Raw genomic sequence first — 19,086 nt, forward strand, 5'->3', positions numbered from 1 at the left:
AGAGTGCTGAGTCCTCAGCCTCAGCTGCGAAGACTCCGGCATTTGTGCACTTGGAGATGGTGGACTCCGATGATTCATCGTCTTCGAGCGAGGAGGCAGTTGGCTTCACCGCAAAGGATACTCGGGAATGGATTCTCGATAGTGGTGCTTCCAGGCACATGACTCCATCCCGTGACTTCTTCCTGGATCTGAAGCGGCAGTCAGGTCGTATCTTTATTGGTGATAACTCCACTATTCCGATTCATAGTGAGGGCCGGATGGAGATCATTCCCGACGGCAAGGGGGGCAAGCATGCTTCCCGTGTTCTTTATGTCCCTGCTCTGGGCTTTCATCTTTTGTCAGTGCATGAGGTATGCAAGACTGGCTTTCGGGTGGAATTTGAGGAGCATTCAGTTGCTCTAAGGGACCGTGAGACAGGCAAAGTTGTTTGGGAAGGCGGTGTGGAGAACGGTATCTACAAACTCTCTGCACTCTCCTCACTGACAGGCTCTCAGGTCGGAGACTTGTGGCACTTTCGTTTTGGCCACTTAAATGTGGATGCTTTGCGGCGCGCCTTCCGGGACCAGATGGTGGTTGGCTTGCCAGATGTTGGTAGTAGGCAAGGACGCTGCAGTTCTTGCATACGTGGTAAGCAGCACAGGGAATCCTTTCCGAAGCAGGCTTCTAGGCGGGCTTCGAAACCTTTGGAGTTGATTCACACTGACTTGTGTGGACCACAGCAGATACCATCCTTGGGAGGATCTCTCTACTTCATGCTGCTTGTTGATGATTGTACCAGATTCACGTGGGTCTACTTTCTTTCACAGAAGGACCAGGCTTTTGCTCGGTTCAAGGATTGGCACGTGATGGTGGAGAAAGAGTCTGGATTTCAGGTCAAGACTCTCAGGGCTGACAAAGGAGGGGAATTCTCCTCGACTGTATTCTTTCGGTTTTGTGCAGATCATGGCATCAAGAGGGAATTGGCCAATACCGGATCGCCTTCGGAGAATGGAGTTGTTGAACGTAAGAACAGGACAGTGGTGGAGATGGCGAGGACCATGCTGGAGCATCGAGATCTTCCTCGTCCACTGTGGGGTGAGGCTGTGGCGACAGCTGTCCATACCATTAACCGCTCTCCGACGACTTCTGTACCCCATATGACTCCATTTGAGGCATATTTTGGCAGAAAACCCGATGTCTCGCACTTCCGTGTCTTTGGGAGTGACGCGTATGTACATATTCCGAAGAAGCAGAGGGGGAAGCTTGACTCCAAGTCCCGCAAGCTGGTATTTGTGGGGTATAACTCTCTTTCCAAGGGATACAGGTTGTATGATCCAGAGAGGAACGAGATTGTTGTCAGCCGGGATGTGGTCTTTGACGAGCATGTTCCAGCATCCACTGTCGAGGAGCCGCCACTTCTTGGAGATCCAGAGTCTGATGATGATTCCCAGTCTATCACTCCAGTTGATCCACCTCAGTCATCACAGGAGGTTGAGCCCGCAGCTGGAGTTGAGCCCCCGCGATCACAGGAGGCTCCCCGATCTGTTCGAGTACCTAGGTGGTTGATGGACACCCTTCGGGAGTCAGGTGTCACGGAGCTACCCTCCGAGTGGACCACAGAGGACGGCCCTCGAAGATCACATCGAGTTCGAGATAAAAGCAACACGGCGGAGCTTCTTCAGGTGAACTATGCTCTTATGTCTCGTATCATGCGGGATAAGGAGCCCACTTCCGTAAAGGAAGCCCTTTCACAGGATACTTGGAGGGAAGCCATGCAGGTGGAACTTGACGCCATCGAGAAGAACAACACTTGGGAGTTGGTACCGAGGCCGTCGAAGCGGTCAGTCATTGGTGTCAAATGGGTCTTTAAGACCAAGTACGCGGCTGATGGGTCGGTGGACAAACACAAAGCCAGGCTCGTGGCTAAGGGTTATGCTCAGCGGCCAGGCATCGACTACGAGGATACCTTTGCACCGACAGCGCGGATGACCACGATTCGGACCGTTCTTGCCCTTGCTTCTTCTCAGAGGTGGCCCGTGTACCAGATGGATGTAAAATCGGCGTTCCTTAATGGTGACCTGCAGGAGGAGGTGTACGTTGAGCAGCCTCCAGGCTTCATTGTTCCAGGATCGGAAGGGATGGTTTACAGGTTACGTAAGGCCTTGTATGGTCTTAAGCAGGCTCCGCGGGCTTGGAATCAGAAGATTGATTCCTTCTTTATTCGGACTGGATTCCAGAGATCGGTTGCAGATCCAACCCTGTATCTCTTTCGGGAACGCGGCTTGGTCACACTCATCATCCTTTATGTGGATGATCTCATTCTCACCGGCGGTCATGTGGAGCACATTGGAGTGACGAAGGCTGCCTTGTCAACGGAGTTTGAGATGACCGACTTAGGCTTACTCCACTTCTTCTTGGGATTGGAGATCTGGCAGACCCAGAGGGGGTTTTTCGTCTCTCAGCAGCGGTATGTTCATGAGTTGCTTGAGGCCTTTGGGATGGAGAACTGCAAGCCTATTACTTCGCCGATGGACCCGAACACAAAGTTAACCGTTACAGATCCTAGTGAGCCAGTTGATGCCTCGCAGTACCGGAAGCTGGTTGGTTCATTGATCTGGTTGCTGAACACCAGATTGGACTTGAGCTTCTCCGTAGGGCTGTTGAGCTCTTTTATGCAGACGCCATTGAAGACTCATTGGGACGCAGGATTGCGGATCTTGCGGTATCTGCAGAGTACGAAGGATCTGGGACTCTTTTACACAGGAGGGAATGGAGTCAAGCTCCAAGGTTGGAGTGACTCAGATTGGGGAGGAGATCCAGACACGAGGAGATCTACTTCAGGATACACTTTTACCCTCGGCTCAGGAGCGGTTTCTTGGAGCAGCAAGAAGCAGCCGACTATTGCCCTTTCTTCGACAGAGGCAGAGTATCGGGCTGCTTGTGGTGCTGCTTGTGAGGTTGTATGGCTGCGGAGGCTGCTTGGCGAGATGGGGTTTCCACAGAGGGAGCCCACAGTCATCCAGTGTGATAACCAGAGTTGTATAGCTATTGCTCGGAACCCGGTTTTCCATGCCCGGACCAAGCATATAGAGATACAGTATCACTTTGTTCGTGAGAAGATCTTGGCTGGTGACATCTTGCTACTTTATTGTTCGACGGAGGACAATGCGGCGGACCTCTTCACGAAGTCTCTACCTCAGGCTACGCTCAGGCGGCACTCCAGCTCCCTGGGGTTGGTTACACAGCCAGGAGCTGAGAGGGGGTGTTAGAAGTCATCTCCTGTCTATTTGTATACACCAGGGCCTCTGTTGTGGGTGTGCCCGCCCGTATATCATTTTTCCACACTCCCCGTATTTTTTCCCTATTTTTCCCATTTTTTTCCTAGTGGCTGGAGGGCTGCCAGGTGATGCCAGGACCACACTGAGGCTGGCCGACTGCATCTGGAGCAGTCGTGGGCTATTTGTGTGCTGGCCGACCTGATCTGAGCAGACGTGGGGACCAGATGCTGGCCGACTGCTGTTTTTCAGCAGTCGTGGACATTTCATGAGTCGTGGGCCTCTTCCAGGGCTGGCCGACTGCCCTCTTGGGCTTGTATATATTCCCCCCCATCCTCCTCCACTTTCTCATTCAGTTTTCTTCGGGATCTTGTGTATAGAGAAGAGTTTACACACATCTCTCAGTGTTTCTTGTGCTGATTATTTTCTGCAGTCTACTTGCTCTTGTCTACCCAAGTTTGGATATCATTTCCGCTGCATATTCTGACACAAGCAGAGACCCATGCTAGAGCTCCTAGGATGATTACGACTCCAGCCATATACTGTTGTACTCATTGTCACTTTTGTACTCCCCCATAATGTACCCCATTTTGACTAGTAGCATTAGCTTCCCACTCTCCCTAGTTGTTGCTTCCGGATGCCCCCTACTGATGTATTGTGGGGCTAGATACTTACCTTCAGTTGTTTCTTTTCTTTTCCAGACAGTGTATTAGATGTCACATGGTTGTAACTTTGGTCTCATAGGTCACTTTGGCCTTTTGAAGACATTAATATAACATTTCATTTCATTTCATTTCTCTAATGTCACTATATGCTCTGCATCTGCATACATAATGCTCCTCACTCTCAATCTCTTCCTGGCATAGTCTGCATATCCTCTTTGCTCTGGGGATCCGTGCTGCCCTACCTACCTCAATCTCAAACTGATGTGATGACACTCTGAACTGGCCAATCACCACTCGGGCACTGTGAGGCATGTACACATCCATATATCCGGGTCGCTGAATAAATCCATCCTCTGAGATGCTCATAAAACAATCTCTGTAGTATAGCGTCTTTGTAGGCAGGGGCTGGTGGGGTGTGATCCATGTCCTCCTCATATAGTGCTGCAATAAGTCCTGTCGCATAACTCTATTCCTCTCACTATGTGAGAGCTGCATATGTGGAGCATTAAGATCATACTGAAGAGGTGGTAAGTGATCTATGTCCCACCCACACTGGGTCGATAGCTGTATCATTTGTGCATACCATGATCTTGTGTCACCAGCCTCAGTTAACTGTCCGGATGCCTCAAAAGCTCTACGTGACAATCTGTCCGGAGCCATGGCTCGCACTCGATGAATAAAGCAGACCACCTGGAAGAGAGCCTCTACTAGCATGGGTGGTGCAGCAAACTCTGCTCTGACAATGTCATGTGGTACAGATGGTTTGCTGCGAATCATCCGTGAGAGCATCAGAACCTGGGGTCTCTCGATCTGTGTCCAAGAGGAGGCCGAGAGTCCAGGTGCCCATACTGCTGTTGCGTACATTAGTGCGGGTGTTACCAGAGTGTCGAATAGCCACCCCTTCGTGCGGGGCTCCTGAAAGTGTGCCTGGTGGCACTGTCGCTCAAGCATGGCCAGGGCAGCATATCCTCATGTCAATCTATCTCTGGCTGCTCGTGTCATATAGAGAAGGGCCCTGATGTACTAGCAAATGTAATCCCTAGGTATACATATGAGTCCACCACTGCAACCTGGCCTCCTGCAGGAGTGAAGATCGACTGTCGTCGGATCTGCCCCGACGTATGGAATATCATAACCTTGGTTTTCCCAAGGTTCACTGTCAGCCCTCTCTGTGTACAGAAATCATCTAAAGCCTGTAGATGTAGCTGTAGTCCCTCCTGTGACTCAGACACTAGAATGATGTCCTCAGCATATAGCATAATGTGGATAGGTGTACCTGAGATGTCAATCCCGCCGCCGCCTCTGCGTAGAATGAAATCAGCCACCTCATTGATGTAGAGCCCAAAGAGAGTAGGGGAGAGTGGGCATCCTTGCTTCCCACCAATGGTGCTAGCAATGGTCTCAGATAAGCCTCCTGGGCATCATACCCGTCCCAGTACCTGCTCATATAATGCATAGATGCCCCATGTTAATGATTGAAGTCGCTGGAAGAGTCGCTCTCGTGGCACTGTATCAAAGGCTTTGCAGAAATCCACAAAGCAGTAGTAAAGCCTCCTCTACTGCGCCTTCACCTGATCAATCAGGCAACGCAGTGTGAAGATGTGGTCGATAGTAGAGATACGACATGTTACCTGTCGTTCATGAACGATGGTGTTGGTGTTAGCATAATCACCAAGGATGTTGTTGGGAAGCTTGGGTAAGCCCACCACTCGTAGGTACAAGCCTCATGGTCAAGCTTGCCGATGGGAACATAGCTAAGCCTTTGGTTACATGATACATCCTTTAGGATGCAAAGATTAAGACCTTTAGGCTAACCCCACATTCGTGGTGATGGATTTTCAGGGAAGAGGGTCATACACCACGATTCTCGAAAGGCCTTACATGAGAGACACAAGGCTAGTTCACGATTGGGAAACCAATTCTGAAGGCCTTACGTGAGAGATGCAAGGCCGGTACATGATTGGAAAGGCCTTACGTGAGAGATGCAAGGCTGAAACCCTTCACATTTCCATATGCAAAGGTAACTAGTCCTTGCAAATAACTAGGGGGTGAGGCATTCTCGCCAATAAGTCAGACTCAAGTGCTCGGACCACATCAATCGATATTTGCAAAGCACAGAAGCGTACACCACATCGATTGACATCTGCAAAGCTTGTTGAAGATGAGAACCAAGAATATAAGCCCCTCTTGGTGCCTGCCAACTCTTAGGACTAGATTCACATTCTTGCAGCCATGGACACTCTTTCACATAAGCTTGGGACAAGGTTTGCACAGTTGGACGGTGCCTATCCTTGTTTGTGCTTGACGCATTGGAGACAGAACCAACAGAGTGGAACTGGCTTGCCTTGAGTTATAGCTTCCCTAAAAAGACCACCTAGCTGCATGGCCTTGCGGCTAGCCATGTGTTGCCTTGGGAGATGTGTTCCTCATTAGGCCACTCACCCCTTGCGGTTGTGGGTGGTACGTGGACTCCCATCTATATCCTCTCACCTCAGGTAGCCGGCTCTCCTGGCACTGGTGTGTCTCTGTGTATAGGACTATGTCGTGCCCTCTGAATGTCCCCTCAAACAAGCCTGCATCTGGCCATAGAGCCCCATTTCAGTTCCAAACCGCAATTTCTAACCTGATCTCATAGGTCTCACACCATGAGGTGCGGCGCTCGGTGATAATCATCCTTGTGTTTCTGTACATTGCCCACTTCCTTGCCTTCCGTGCCTGCGGTATGCACGGCATGCATTGTGTGAGGTCATCCTCTAGGCAAGTCTTTTCCCCCTTCAAGGCTTGGCTTTTGGTGAGGAAGATTTGCTTTGCTTCCAAATCCCCGAACTTGAGGATGAGGGTGCACTCTCTTGTGGTGTCCTTACCCACCCTCCATGCTTCGATGAAGGGGGTGTCGGGGATACCCATCTTCGTGCATAATGATATGGCATCTTTCTTTGGTGATGCCCCTTTCTTCCATCCCACAACTTGCACATGTAAAGCTCGAGTCTTCCTCCTCTTCTCCTCCTTGAGCGTGTCATTTATGATGTTAGTGGTTGAGGGTGGGTTCCGTTGTTTCTTGGCTACCTCGATCCAATTCCCTACATCCTCCACCGGCTTTTGTGTTATTTGGATCACTTCGGCCCAAGTGGTTGCTTCATTGACAATTTTCTCTTTCTCCTCTTGGAGGGTCCTCAATTGCTCCTGAAGCATGTTCAGCTCATCATTGAGGGATGGCTGCGCTATTAGCCTATTTCCCCTTCTTCCATAGTCACACTGGCTGTTTTAAGAACCTCTATCTCATTCTCCTGCTTGGTCAATATAGCCTCAATCTCCTTTTCTTGGCCTGCGATTATCTTCTGAGAAGAAGAAGAAGATATATCAATGTCTTGCAAAAGTCCCAACTGATCTATGAGACAAAAGGTGTACAATGTGTCCATGGAATCTCATTATGGAAAAAAAAACATAACAAAAAAATAACTAACACTAATCCCTAGGTATATGTAGATATGTATGGATCTTTATCATCATCCTCATCATGGAGGATCACCATCCTCATAATGGAGGATACACAATGAGTGTAGAGGATACGAGGGTGCGAGTGTGGAGAGGGAGCTATCCATCGATGCGTGGTAGGGGTTCATAAAGGATGTCCAGCATCAACGGAGCGGGTGAGGAGGGCCCCTAGATCTGCAGGGCCGAGGAGAAGCTGGGATGAGGTAGCAGCTACAGATGCTTGGTAGTAGCAGGCGAGGATCTCATCAATTTGGGGCTGGTGAGCCTGGGGTTCTTGAGGTCTAGAGGGGTGAGGCCGTCTGGCTCTCGGAAGTGCGGCGGCACGAGGCAAGGTAACTCTAGTCGAGGGGCGAGATGGTTTGCCCCTTGCTAGTACTGTAGTGGCCTCAACCGTCTTGAGTGTCCTCCTTCTGTGGGCGGAAAAAATTGGTGATGCTAGACTGAGATGGGTGCCGAGGTCAAGGATCTTTGAATAGTAACTCTCTATGTTATCGGATCTCCAACAAGAAGAGTCCGAGACAACTTTGATCTGGATACACCATAACCCGAGATAATGGCCAAACCCCTCTCTAAATAGGCAGTGGAATCTCCCCTTGATCTCATAATACACCGGGCACTGACAAATATAATGCTCCTCAGACTCTACTCCTCCATGCCACGATCTAGAGAGAGAAAGAAAGAAAGAAAGAAAGAAAACATAGAGAGAGAGAGAGAGAGAGAGAGAGAGAGAGAGAGAGAGAGAGAGAGAGAGAGAGAGAGAGAGAGAGATTAAGCGTCTACTAAAGAACAAAGTGATACAAGAATGTCCATGGCATATCTCATCATGGAATGGAAAATAAAATATAAATGGGCCTATGAGACCAAAGTGATACAAGAATGTCCATGGCATATCTCTGTCAGAATTTGCAGCGGAGATGATGACCAAGTCTGGGAACACAAGAGCAAAAGCAAAAACGCAGGCAAAAAAACAGCACAAGAGAGAGACAGATGTAGGCGTGTAACTCTGCTCTATATACACAAGAAGATCCCGAGGAATGATACAAATGAGGTATGGGGGCTGAGGACCTATATATACTCCCCTAGAGGGCAGTCGGCCAGCATAAGAGAAGCCCACGACTGATAAAAAAGGTCCACGATTGCATAAATGCAGTCAGCCAGCTATCTGGTGCCAAAACCTGATCAAAACTAGTCGGCCAGCAGCAAGAGTGCCCACGACTGATAAACATCCAGTTGGCCAGCACTGTACTGCTCTTGGCACCCTCTGGCAGCCCTCCCAAGCCTCAGAAAAATGGAAAAAAATAGGGGAAAAATACGGAGAGTGGGGAAAAATGGGAGAACACCTCATAAGGGCGGGCACACCCACAACAAAGGCCCTGGTGTATAAAACTGGACAGGAGATGACTTCTAACACCCCCTCTCAGCTCCTGGCTGTGTAACCAACCACTGGGAGCTGGGGTGCCGCCTGAGCAAGTCCTGAGAGAGCGACTTCGTGAAGAGGTCCACCGTACTGTCCTCCGTCGAACAGAACTCCAGCAAGATGTCATCAGCAACAATCTGTTCACGAACAAAGTGCCTCTGGATGACCAAGGGTTCCTCCAGTGGAAGCCCAAACCTGCAATGTAACCTCCTCCTGCTCCGTAAAACTGCTCCTGGGGCATAAGTAGATCTCCTCGTGTCCGGATCTCCTCCCCAAACCGAGTCACTCCAACCGTGGAGTCGAACTCCATCCAACAATCCCCCTCCTGTGTACAAGAGTCCTTGATCCTTCGCATGCCGCAGAAACCACAGGAAACGCAATCCTGCCTCCCAAAGAGACATCTGCAACCAAGAGCTCAACTGCCTCATCAGGAAGCTCCCGTCCAATCCGGTGTCCATCAACCAGATCAATGAACCATACAGCTTCTGAGTCACAGAGACATCACACTGCTCACAAGGATCAACACCTGTTACGGTGCACAAGCAAGTCCTGGAAACCTGATGAAACCTGTCACCCACCCCCTCTGAATCCGGAACCACAAAGCCTGGAGAAACCACCTCCTTCTGCAAGTAAGCACCTGCCACCTGCCTGGCTTTCTGAAAGGTCCCCGTGGAAAGAACATCCTCAACTACTGGAAGTTCTATGTCCTGAACACTACGAGACATCAGAGCATAAGTGACCTGTTCAGCTTCCTCTGACTTACGAACACAAGAACTACCAACCTCAGTACTGGAAAGTTCCTGCCAACTGCTGCCATCTACTGGCAAGCTATCCACCACCTGGTCTCGGAAAGCCCGCACCTGCAGCGTATCCACACTTGAGTAGCCATTACCACACTGCCACTCATCACAATCTTGAGGACCTGGGAGAGAGAGAGTGCTGAAAGCCTGTAGACTCCATTCTCCACTCCACCTTCCCAAACCACTTGGCTTGTTGCTTTGTCCCGGAGAGCAACAAAATGCTCATCAAACTCCACCCGTACGCCAGTCTTGCAAACCTGATGCACCGACAACAGATGAAAACCAAGTGCCGGAACATACAACACCTGGGAGGAATGCTTCCCCCCTCTGCCATCGGGAACTATCTCCATCCTGTCCTCACTGTGAACTGGGATAGTGGACGTATCCCCAGTAAGAATATGACCAGAAAGCCTGCAGAGATCCTGTAAACCGGAACGGGAAGGAGTCATGTGCCTGGAAGCACCACTATCGAGAATCCACTCCCGAGTATCCGTTGCGGAGAATCCTCCAATCTCCTCCCTGCCTGAAGAAAATGAAGCATCGGTGTCCATCACCTCCAGGTGCACAAAAGCCGGAGTCTTCATGATTGCTGCTGAGGAGTCTTCACCCTTCTCGGTCTTCCGCTTGAAACACTGCCTCCAGTAGTGGCCTTTCTCGCCACAATCATTACAGGTCCTCTCTGCCTTCAGTTTCTCGCGGTCACTAACGGACATCTTCTCAGAAGACTTCTCCGATGAAGCCTTCCCCTTGCCCGTGTTACGGCCTTTCGACCGTTGGCCAATTAAGGCCTCCAAACCTCCACCCTGAGGAGGGTTCGTAAATCGTTCCTCCTGGTCCAAGACCATGGGCACAAGCTCCTCCCACGTGATGGTGCTGAGCCTGCCACTGGTAATCAACGACGAGTAAAATCTGAGTACGAAGAGGGTAAGTGTGACAGCAACGTTATGGCCATGTCCTCCGACGATATCTCCTTCCCAGCCTGAAGAACCTCCTGCTGAAGAGCCTGCAGCTTGTTAATATGCTCCCGCATCGTCGACGACTTTGCAGGGCTCATAACCCGCATCTGTACTTCCAAGGAAATCCTCTTCATGGGCGATACCCTGTTGTAAAGTGAGGCCAAATGCTGCCATATACCTCTGGCCAGCGTCATATGCTTTACATGATTAATTACCTGTGGTGTGCAATTGAGGAAAATAAACGAACGGACCCTGGCGTTGACGCGATCCCACATCTACGTCTGGGCCTCCCGGTCCTTTCGGGTTGACGGTAACTCCCCTTCCTCTACCTCCGGCCGTGGAACACCAACAACGACGAAATCGGCGAGGTCGTACGACTCCAAAACAGATTCCGTAGTTGCTCCCGTCCAACTGACGGTCCACCGGGAACGTGGGGAGTGTCGGGATCTTCACATGTCTCTCGGCCATCTCAAACAGATCTGCCATAGCGGGGATGTACTCTGAAAAGGGTGGGTGGGTGGGAACAAAGAAGAACTGATACCTGCAAGTGGCTGTCCAGCAAATCAGCCCGCCTTCCTCTTGCTTCTCCTCTTCCCGATCAGCCCAAAACAGTCCACCAATCAGCCACAAAACAGCCCCCTCTTGCTCACACAAATCCCAAGACCTATCTAGAGCCTAGGGCTCTGATACCATGTCAGAATATGCAGCGGAGATGATGACCAAATCTGGGAACACAAGAGCAAAAGCAAAAACGCAGGCAGAAAAACAGCACAAGAGAGAGACAGATGTAGGCGTGTAACTCTGCTCTATATACACAAGAAGATCCCGAGGAATGATACAAATGAGGTATGGGGGCTGAGGACCTATATATACTCCCCTAGAGGGCAGTCGGCCAACATAAGAGAAGCCCACGACTGATAAAAAAGGTCCACGACTGCATAAATGCAGTCGGCCAGCTATCTGGTGCCAAAACCTGATCAAAACCAGTCGGCCAGCAGCAAGAGTGCCCACGACTGATAAACATCCAGTCGGCCAGCACTGTACTGCTCTTGGCACCCTCTGGCAGCCCTCCCAAGCCTCAGAAAAATGGGAAAAAATAGGGGAAAAATACGGAGAGTGGGGAAAAATGGGAAAACACCTCATAAGGGCGGGCACACCCACAACAAAGGTTCTGGTGTATAAAACTGGACAGGAGATGACTTCTAACAATCTCATCATGGAATGGAAAATAAAACATAAACATAGCTATCTCACTAAACTGTCCATGGAAACTCATCATGGAAATACTCAGAACATAGAAACATGAGAGCACCATCAACTCCGAGTAGATGGTATACCACTCTCCAAAATATCAAGCATGGGGCTAATGAGGATGGCTGAGAGGTCTCCCTCAGCTATGCCATGTGGAAAGGTAGCTCGATGGTGGTGGAGCATGTCCTGGATCTGGAGCTAATGAGGTGATCATGACTGACCCGCGGGGGGGGGGGGGGGGGGGGGGGGGGGGGGGCGGGGGGGCGTTGGGCACGCTGGAGTGCGGAGGCTCAATCCGAGGTTAACTCCTCTCAGGTGAGGTAGGTCCGGAGCAGCTCGTGAAGGGTCCACAAGATCCACTATATCGGTGTCCTCGACCTCCTGGGTCCGGAAGAAATTGGTGATGGTTGGCTGGTGAGGGAGGGGGCGGGGTGGCTAGGGCCGAAGCTCTCTCAAGAAGGTGTCCATGTCTGCGGAGCTCAAGCAGGAAGAGGCCTAAGCAACGCTGGTCTTGGAAGTCAATGGTCCTGGAGAGTGGACCAAATCCCTCACGAAGTAGACAGTGAAACCTCCCGCAGATCTCATAGTATACTGGTCAGTAGCATATGTAATGCTCCTCGGTCTCAACCTCTGTGTGGCATAATCGGCAGATCCTCTCCTCTCTGGGCCTCCGTATGAGCTTCCCGGCTCTGAAGATGCGTTGAGCTCTACCTATCTCCACTCTGAGGCGGTGGGATGAAACCCGTATCTGGCCAATCGCAATCCACATGGCATGGGACATGTGAACACTCAAGTAGCCCGGCTGCCGGATGAATCCATCCTCAATGAGTGCGAGGAAGTGATCTCTGTAGAAGTGCATCTTTGTGGGGAGCTCCGAAGGTGTGATCCATGTGCAATGGGTGTGGAGGCTAAGAAGATCTAACCGGATAACCCGATTGGTATCCTCGTGAGAGAGCTGGAGAAAAGGGGAGTCCAAACTGTACTGAAGGCGGGATAGACGGTCCTTGCGTAGCCCATATACTGAGAACCAAGTGGAAACTAGTGCATACCATACTCGAGAGTGGCCCTCAAGTGCTAGTTTTTTTTTCCGAGAAAAGATCCTTTCATTAGTTATAAAAAAACACCCGCTGGGCTACAAAAAACTCTCCTGCTCATAAGAAGGCAGAGCAGAGATCCAATCAAGGTAGCTAGGGAGACTCTCCCTAGGTGCAAAAAGGTACAAAGATCAGTACAAATAACTGAGAGCTATATCATACAATAGGAGGGGGGAAAAGCCAAACAGGTGGCCTGTAATGCTAGCGGGGGGTACCCGCGTGTAGTGTATAGAAGGGGCCGCTGCGCCAAGAAGTGTGGAAGGCCTGGTGCCGCAAGATTGCCGCATCCGAGTCGCCCCGGATGCGGTCATACTATCCTTGCAGGGTGTGGATCAGCTCCTGCCAAATCCCCCGTGAGCAGAGGCGGGGGGAGTAGACGCGAAGGCAGATAGGACGGGGCAGGCGGGTGGAGCAGACGCGAGGGCGGGGAGGGGGGTGTGTGTGCAGGCTGCAGCGCGAGCAGGGGGGGAGCGGAAGCTTCAGCGAACCCCCTCAAGTGCTAGTTGTCTTGAGGACTCTAGGGTAAGCCTTGGGTACCTGTGGGGATCCATGTGACTGATGCGATGGAGGTATGTGATTGTTTGGAAGAGTGCATCCACTACCATTGGGGCTGCAGCAAACTCTGCCTGGATAATTTGGTGTGGGACTGATGGTTTGCTGTGGATCATATGGGAGAACATCATGACCTGGGCCCTAGGGCCTCTCAACTAGCTGCCAATCCTCAGTAGATAAATTTGGCCCCCAGAAGGTTGCTCCATACATCAAGGCTGGTGTGACGAGGGTGTCAAAAAGCCAACCCTTCGTTCTGGGCTCCTGGAAATGTGCCTGGAAGCACTGCTGCTCAAGTAAGCTCAAGGCTGCATAACCCCGTGTCACTTTGGCATGTGCTGTGGGAAGCATGGTGAAGCGTGGGCCTTTGAAAGTGACACCAAGGTAGACATAGGATGAGACAATCTCCACAAGATCCCCTCTATATGTGAAGCTCAATCTGGATGTGAAGGGGCGAGAGGTATTGAAGACCATTACCTTGGTTTTACCGAGGTTAACAGAGAGATCCCGTTGACTGCCAAAGTCTTGTAAGGCATCCAACTGTCTCTGAAGCCCCTCAGCTGAGTCTGAGAGGAGGACGATGTCATCTGCATAAAGTAGTATGGGGATCAATATGCCTGCCAGTGTGTGTGTGTGTGTATGAGAGAGAGAGAGAGAGAGAGAGAGAGAGAGAGAGAGAGAGAGACTTATTCATTTTTATTTTGCAGCATGGGTCTCTGGTCTTGTGCAAACAGTTCTGTATGCAGATTTTTTCTACTACTACCTCAAAAGGTACACATCTTCTTCTGAAAATGGTTTAAGCAGCATTCGAGGTGGAAGCAATTGTTTGTATTTCCATGGCTTAATTGGTGCATGTAGCAATGGCTGGTTTGGGAAGGTAAGGTAGCTGGTCAAAGTAGTTGCAAGCAAGCACTAGAATGTGTCGAGTCTTTTTTGTAAAAGGATAGCTTCTCATTTACTGTCCTTCAGTGAAATATAGAGATTGTTGTGAGGTAAGAATGCTTAGAGATAAATATACCCTTGCTTAAGCCATTTGATTTAAGGACACATGCAACACCTACACTTTTGGCTCAATCGCCACTTTGCAAGATGGAAAGTAGGAAAACCTGAGTGCACAACAATCTAATGCAAGTACACATGCAACACCTAGACTTTTGGATCAATTTTCGGAACATTAAAGTTTAGGGATACCCTAATATAGCCCAGGGATCAACTTTTCGAATGATTTAGAATCATTGAAGAATTTAAGGATTTAGAAATGGGCAACGGTTAGAAACACTAAATTAGAGAGGTGTGTTAAAGATAGCTAATAGTTGATAGGCATAAAGACTGATCCATGGTTTGACATAGTTATAGTCTTGGTAGATAGGCCCACTTGGTGGTACGAGCCACTTACAGCAGTGTCACCAAGGGCATGAGATTGTGACTTGAAGCTCTTTGGTTGGGAGATGATGCTAGGCCTACCAAATACTGAATTCGCAGAAGTTACAATCATTGTAGTAGAGCCACTCTCTTTTAGATAGGATTCCAACAAAGTGTTGCTAGAAGACAATGCCCAAGATGAGGCATGCAAATGGTGTTGAGGAATGCCTCTGTCAGATACATGCTGGAGCATAGCATAAGAAACTCGGATAAAATGTGGAGCTCCTATGTGACTATATAAGAATCTCAGATAAAATGTGGGGCTCGTGTCTTCTTTCAGCCCTAAGCAATTGAATAGGAAATTTGATGCTAATCACCAACAAAGATAGAGAGAGCTGTATTTTTAGTATTATTGTATAGTACAAAAAGATGTCCATAGGACTGTACAAAATCTGTGGGGGCTGTCCTTCCAAAAGATAACCTAAAGATCCCTAAAGACTTGACTCTTGACCTGCCTCAAGGATGGGGTTAGCAGATACCTACAAAGAAGAAATGCCTTGCCTTTTATAGGCCATTGAAGCCAGGTCAACTGGCCGACTGCTGGTCTTAACCTAGTCCACAAAGCTACCTTCCGGTGCCTGTTATAGTGGTTGCTACTACTACCCTAGACTCTTGTTTATTTGCTGTCCACTTAAGGGATTAGCCATGTCCATGTATGTACATGACATTTGTGATGTCAGATTATCTGATTCCTTGGGAAGTCCAGTCTTTCATGTCATTAGACTGAAAGAGATGCTGGGAGCTGAGGATAGCATTGTGACTCCTGAGGAACTTGTTGAGGTTGAATAATTGTCTTATGTTCCACATGGAACCGAAAACGGTGATTGGTTTTAGGAAAAGGCAACTTAGAAATAAGTTGATCCCTAAGTGTAAAATTAAGTGGAAAGATAGGACCATAGTTGTCACGGTACGAAAATACGATACCGTACGGGAATTTTCGGTACGATATGAAATTTTGGGATACCATACAGTAAAATACGGTTTTTTATTATTAAAGAACATCTACAAACATAGGCATTTTCAATTTGGAAGGGTAGAGTCTAGAGAAGTTGTTTCAAACCAAAATATCATTAATAACAAGTTTGAAGTGACAAACAAAAGTACATAAAGCATAGAGGTGCGATGCGATCATGCGCGCTAGGCGTGAGTACAAAAAGAGAGGCTAGAGCCAAGGCCTAAGGAGAGACTAGACAAAGGCATCACTATCAGAGCTCTTGCTGAAATCATCCTCATGAGAAGAGGACACATCAGTGGCCTCGCCGAAATCACCATCGCTAAGAAGGTTGCCCTCATCATCGAACTCGGGCTCTCTAAGCTCATGTGAGAAACCAAAGGGAGCATCCTCATCTGCAAGAGCAAGTGTGGAGCTACCCGAACCATGCCGCACATAGGTATGCACTATGTCCCTGGAAGCACCATGAACTGTGCATCCACGGCTTTCTACTTACACTCCTCTACCACTACCTCCACGCCCGCGACGAGTGTGAGTAGGTCGTCGATCAAACGACTCGAGCTCTCGATAGATCTCTGCATAGATCCTCTCCTCCTCCTCATCTTGCACTTTGTTTACACTCTTAAGAGTGCCCCCTGGAAGCTTGAATGCATCCACATTCACCTACATTGTACAATGATCAAGTGACAAGCAATGTATTAGAATTTAGTTTCAAATTTCAATAAACATTAAAGTTTGAAATTTGAATGCTTATAACTTATAACTTATAAGTTGTAACTTATACCTGTCTCGCCGATTCCATCTTTTGCATTGCGCGCACCATGCGCAAGTTAGCGCGGCAATACACTAGCCGCTCTAACTGTTGCGTGCTCAAGCGATTGCGTAACTTCGTGTGTACAAGTGAGTAGAAACTCCAGTTCCTCTCACATGTACCCGAAGAGCAATCCTGAACTAGGATTCTCAAAGCCACCTTTTGGAGGCTTGAGAGCGCATACCCAAATGTCTCCCACCAAAAGAGGGGCTTCACAAGGGATTCCCTCTTCCAACATGTAGTAGATGCAAACGCGGCTCCTCCCCTTTGGTCATTGTAGCTTATGAGCTCCTCAAGGAACTTCCCATGGCGATCCTCCGGCAATGCTTTGGGCAAGTAAGCATCTCGGGCTTCAAGTAGCTCCACGTTGGTGAAGAGGGTGGGTGATTTGTAAGCTGGATGCAATAAAGCGGCAAGACCATGGAGAGGTCTTCGCATCCACTTCCATCTCTTCTCCACAATGGTCAACATACCATCGCGCTTCTCCTCGTCGATGGAAGGAGAAGCGCGCAACTCTGCTATGGCCTCTCTCATGAAGTGAACGAGAAGGCCCATGGTGGCTCCCTCTATGTCAATCATCCGCAATACCCTATAGAAGGGCGTGACCGCAATGACAATAGTGCGGACCGACAGGCAAAGCCGTTGCATGGCTTTGGCCTCCGCCGATTCTCGCTCATCCCACTCATTCCACATTGTGGAGACCATTGTTTGGCGAAGGGAGGATTTCACATCGTGGAGGCGCTCCAAGAGGAGCCACATGTAGGCGAAGCGTGTAGATGAAGGCTTCTTCAATTCCAACTTGCTATGTTCGCTGAACATGGCAAGCACCTTCACCTTTGTGGTGAAGAAGGTGACAATAGAGATAGCTTCGGTCATTACTTCCTTCATCCACACTAACTTGCCCATATCCTCCATGAGCAAGTCAATGCAATGGGAGGCACAAGGCGTCCATACTATCGAGGGATAGTCCTCCTCGAGCAACTTCCCCATCCGACGGCAATTTGAAGCGTTGTCGGTGATGACTTGCACCATGTTCTCCGATCTGACCTACATGTCACAATGCACATGAATCGATGCAATGAGCGTATGCGGTATGAGACTTGAGTCATGATATAGCCACATATGATCATATCACATATACTAAAGCCTAAACTTTAAAGACTTGAGTGCAATTTGAAAGTTGAAAGTTGAAACTTACCTCCATGATGGCTTGCTTGATATGGCGATATATGAATGCACCCGATGTTTTCCTCCCCGCCTTTCGGGAATCCACGCCCCGCATAAAGTATGTGACGAGGGCAAGAGACAATTATGTTGCCGATGCCTCTCTTCTTCCGGTCACTCCATCCGTTAGAGAGGATGCTAGACCCATACTTGGACCATGCCGCCCGCACCGGATTGAGAGATCTATTGATTCTTTCCCTCTCATCCACAAGCCTCTTCGTGCGCATGTCATGATAGGAGACGCCGGTCCATCCGTCACATGGGCCCACATTTGCAATGGCTTTCACCATCGACTTCCATTGATCTACCTTGAGCACATGGAATGAGAGATTACACTAAATAATGGTGCGTGCAATCTCTATATCCGCTAGCCGTTGCCGTTCTCGGAGATGTGATAGAGAAGAAGAGAACCCCCTGGTGGCTTGGGCTAGAGTGGCTTGCCTCATGGGAGACTCAAGCCTTTGTCTCTTTGAGGAGGCGGAGGCGGCACCAATGGAGGCGGCGGGGAAGGATGTATCACAAGGCGGGGAAATGACCTCATCATCCGCCCCTGAGCTTCTACCACTATCACGGTGAGTACCCAATCCACCCTTGATCTTGTCAAATATCTCATCGGATATAGCAAGGGGGACTTCCTTGCATGGCGCAACTTGCCCCCCCACCTTTCCAAGATGCTGGAGAAGTCTACTTGTGTATTGTTTGCCACAATACTTACAAGTCCACCTATATGACTTGGACTTTCCATCAGCTTTCTCTACATGGATAGCATGCACATTGAAGGCTTTATTCTTCTCCCTCGTCATTGTAATAGAGAGAGAGAAGTTAGAAGATTCAAGAGATGGATAGGCTTGAGAGAGAGAGAGAGAGAGAGAGAGAGAGAGAGAAAGAAAGAAAGAAAGAAAGATTTTATTAACGTCTTCCAAAAGACCGAACTCGGCCTATGAGACAAATCGGAGTACCTGTATGGGGTATCCTCTGTCATCCCAACAAAATGAAAAAGTACTGAATAAAAAAGCTGAATCTGGGTGTGCAGGGGATGGAGCTCTATTACTAGGAGAATGCAAAGCTATATGCATGGAGTATACAATCATGATATGCAACCTAGCTAGCTCCATCCTGTACCATACTGGGGGTATAAAATGGTATACATCAGTGAAGGGGGTGTCCACAGCTCCCTGAAGAACATGCCTGGGTGT

The 19,086-nt window shown here is 49.2% G+C and overlaps 2 protein-coding genes and 1 pseudogene across 2 annotated transcripts in view; 1 reads left to right on the forward strand and 2 right to left on the reverse strand.

The window, feature by feature from the left end:
- Positions 1-19,086, forward strand: part of LOC147614620 (ER lumen protein-retaining receptor-like) — a 49,442-nt gene that overhangs the window by 15,149 nt on the left and 15,207 nt on the right. Inside the window, exon 5 of the mRNA XM_086779902.1 lies at positions 14,189-14,252. Coding sequence (XP_086636028.1) covers positions 14,189-14,252 — 64 coding nt within the window. The remainder of the gene's footprint in view (positions 1-14,188; positions 14,253-19,086) is intronic.
- Positions 4,040-5,193, reverse strand: LOC147614621 (uncharacterized; annotated as a pseudogene).
- Positions 15,329-18,786, reverse strand: LOC147614622 (uncharacterized). The gene has a single exon (XM_086779901.1). The coding sequence runs from the start codon at positions 17,696-17,698 to the stop codon at positions 16,634-16,636; it is 1,065 nt and encodes a 354-aa protein (XP_086636027.1). The 5' UTR covers positions 17,699-18,786; the 3' UTR covers positions 15,329-16,633.

This window comes from Cibotium barometz, chromosome 41, assembly GCF_041138505.1.
Source record: "Cibotium barometz isolate CiBa-2024 chromosome 41, ASM4113850v1, whole genome shotgun sequence".
Classification (NCBI taxonomy): domain Eukaryota; kingdom Viridiplantae; phylum Streptophyta; class Polypodiopsida; order Cyatheales; family Cibotiaceae; genus Cibotium; species Cibotium barometz.

Coding starts and splice junctions, on each gene's coding strand:
- LOC147614622 (XM_086779901.1), bottom strand. CDS start 17,698: ATGGTGCAAGTCATCACCGACAACGCTTCAAATTGCCGTCGGATGGGG.